This window comes from Cajanus cajan, chromosome 2, assembly GCF_000230855.2.
Source record: "Cajanus cajan strain Asha chromosome 2, NIPB_CcT2T_4, whole genome shotgun sequence".
NCBI lineage: Eukaryota > Viridiplantae > Streptophyta > Magnoliopsida > Fabales > Fabaceae > Cajanus > Cajanus cajan.
The window spans coordinates 63203883-63205910 of record NC_138518.1 but is presented as its reverse complement, the minus strand read 5'-3'; the positions used below and the strand labels follow the sequence as shown (position 1 = coordinate 63205910).

Below are 2028 nucleotides of genomic sequence, written 5' to 3'. Positions count from 1 at the left end.
TCGGGCTTTTCATGTCCAAGATGGCTTGGCATTTATCCGGATTCGCCTCAATGCCTCGGTTGGATAGCATGAATCCCAAGAACTTGCCGCCCGAAACTCCAAACACACATTTCTCGGGGTTGAGTCTCATCTGATGTTGCCGAAGCGCCTGGAACACTTCGGCCAAGTCATGCGTATGTGCCGATACATCACTTGATTTTACCACCATATCATCAACATATACTTCCATGCTTCGGCCGATCTGGTTGTGGAAGATTTTATTCATCAAACGTTGATATGTGGCCCCGGCATTTTTTAATCCGAACGGCATCACCCGGGTAACAGTAATTGGCTGTTTCGGTGATGAATGCAGTTTTTTCTTCGTCTTGGGGGTGCATCCGGATCTGGTTGTATCCCGAGTAAGCATCCAGAAAAGACAAGAATTTGTGGCCGGATGCCCCATCGACGAGCCGATCGATGTTCGGGAGTGGGTAGGCGTCTTTTGGGCAAGCTTTATTTAAATTGGTATAATCGGTGCACATACGCCATTTCCCATTTGACTTTCTAACCATGACCACGTTAGCCAGCCAAGTCGTGTAGTGCACCTCTCGGATAAACTGAGCGTCTAGCAACTTGGTCACCTCTGCTTCGATGGCGGTTTTTCTTTCTTCCCCCGTTTTCCGGCGCCGTTGAGCAATCGGCCTAGCCTCTTTGCTAACGGAGAGCTTGTGGCACAGGAAATTGGGGTCAATGCCAGGCATATCAGATGGGTGCCAAGCGAACAAGTCTCTATTCTCGAGGACCACACGCTGAATGGCTAGGCGCTCCCCTTCGGTTAAATAGGTTCCCAAGTAAGTAACTTGGGATTTTGTCGTTCCTACTTGGAAGGGTTGTTTATCTTCAATGGGCTCTACCCTCTCCTCCTGATCGATTCGTGGATCGAGGTTGATGGCCGACTGCTGCGAAACCGAGTGCACCCTTCTCGGTTCGGTTGGCTCCTCCATTCTCGGCAACCTTAAGCTACTAAAATAACATTCGCGCGCCGTTTTCTGGTCAGCGTGTATGGTGACGATTCGTCCGGACTCAGCCGGGAACTTCATGGCCAGATGAGGAGTGGAGACAATGGCTCCGAGCCGATTCAAGGACGGTCGTCCTAGCAGAATATTATAAGATGTGTTGGCATGCACCACTACGTACTTGACTGGGATATCGCGGTGATCAACTTCATCAAATCCGAACCGTGTGGACAGCTTGATATACCCCTTCGTCTTCACTCGCTCACCAGAGAACCCCACCAGTGGCTCGTTGTAGGGGACCAATTCGGATTCTGGAATACCCAACTGTTTGAACGTGTTCCAGTACAAGATATCTGCCGAGCTTCCCTGATCTACCAACGTTTTACGCACAATGCAGTTATGGATTTCTACACTGATTACCATTGGGTCGTCTTGCTCCGGATCAATGCCTTTGAAATCGGCTTCGGTAAAGGTGATAGTAGGTAATTGCCGACGGACTGTTTCAACGGCGTGAACATGCCGAACGGCCCGTAGATGCCTCCGTTGCGATGAGGAAGATGAGCCACCACCAGCAAATCCACCTGCTATGATATTGATGACTCACCGAGGCTGTGACGAGGGTTCGACATCTCGTCTTTCTCTGGACCGGCTCCGTTCTCTATACTGACGTGGTTCCATTCTCCTTTGCTCAGGGTCATGCCGTCTTGACCGGTCGGCGTGCCGAGTTGTGTGCGGTCGGTCGATGAAACCCTGTAGCTGGCCTTGTTTGATTAGGTCTTCGATCTTATCTTTTAAAGCCGCGCATTCTTCTGTCGAATGCCCCCGATTGCGGTGGTAGCGGCAAGATTTTGTTGTGTCGGCCCTGGGGGGGGTCGAAGCTCGTTTTGGAACGGCCAACACGTCCGAGGCCAGCGCTTGCTCGAGTATGGCCGCTCTGTTAGTGTTAAGTGGTGTGTACTGGGAATACCTTGGGCCACGAGGGGGTCTCTCCCGAGGTACCAATTCTTTCGGGCGACCTCGGAAATTATTCTCG

General features: G+C 51.2%; 1 protein-coding gene across 1 annotated transcript; it reads right to left on the bottom strand.

Moving 5' to 3' along the window:
* Positions 1-257: 257 nt before the first annotated feature.
* On the bottom strand, positions 258-1418 carry LOC145955123 (uncharacterized). The gene has a single exon (XM_083069829.1). The coding sequence runs from the start codon at positions 1416-1418 to the stop codon at positions 258-260; it is 1161 nt and encodes a 386-aa protein (XP_082925955.1).
* Positions 1419-2028: the final 610 nt, after the last annotated feature.

Excerpts from the sequence above, each read along its gene's own strand:
- LOC145955123 (XM_083069829.1), bottom strand. The coding sequence starts at position 1,418 with ATGGTAATCAGTGTAGAAATCCATAACTGCATTGTGCGTAAAACGTTG.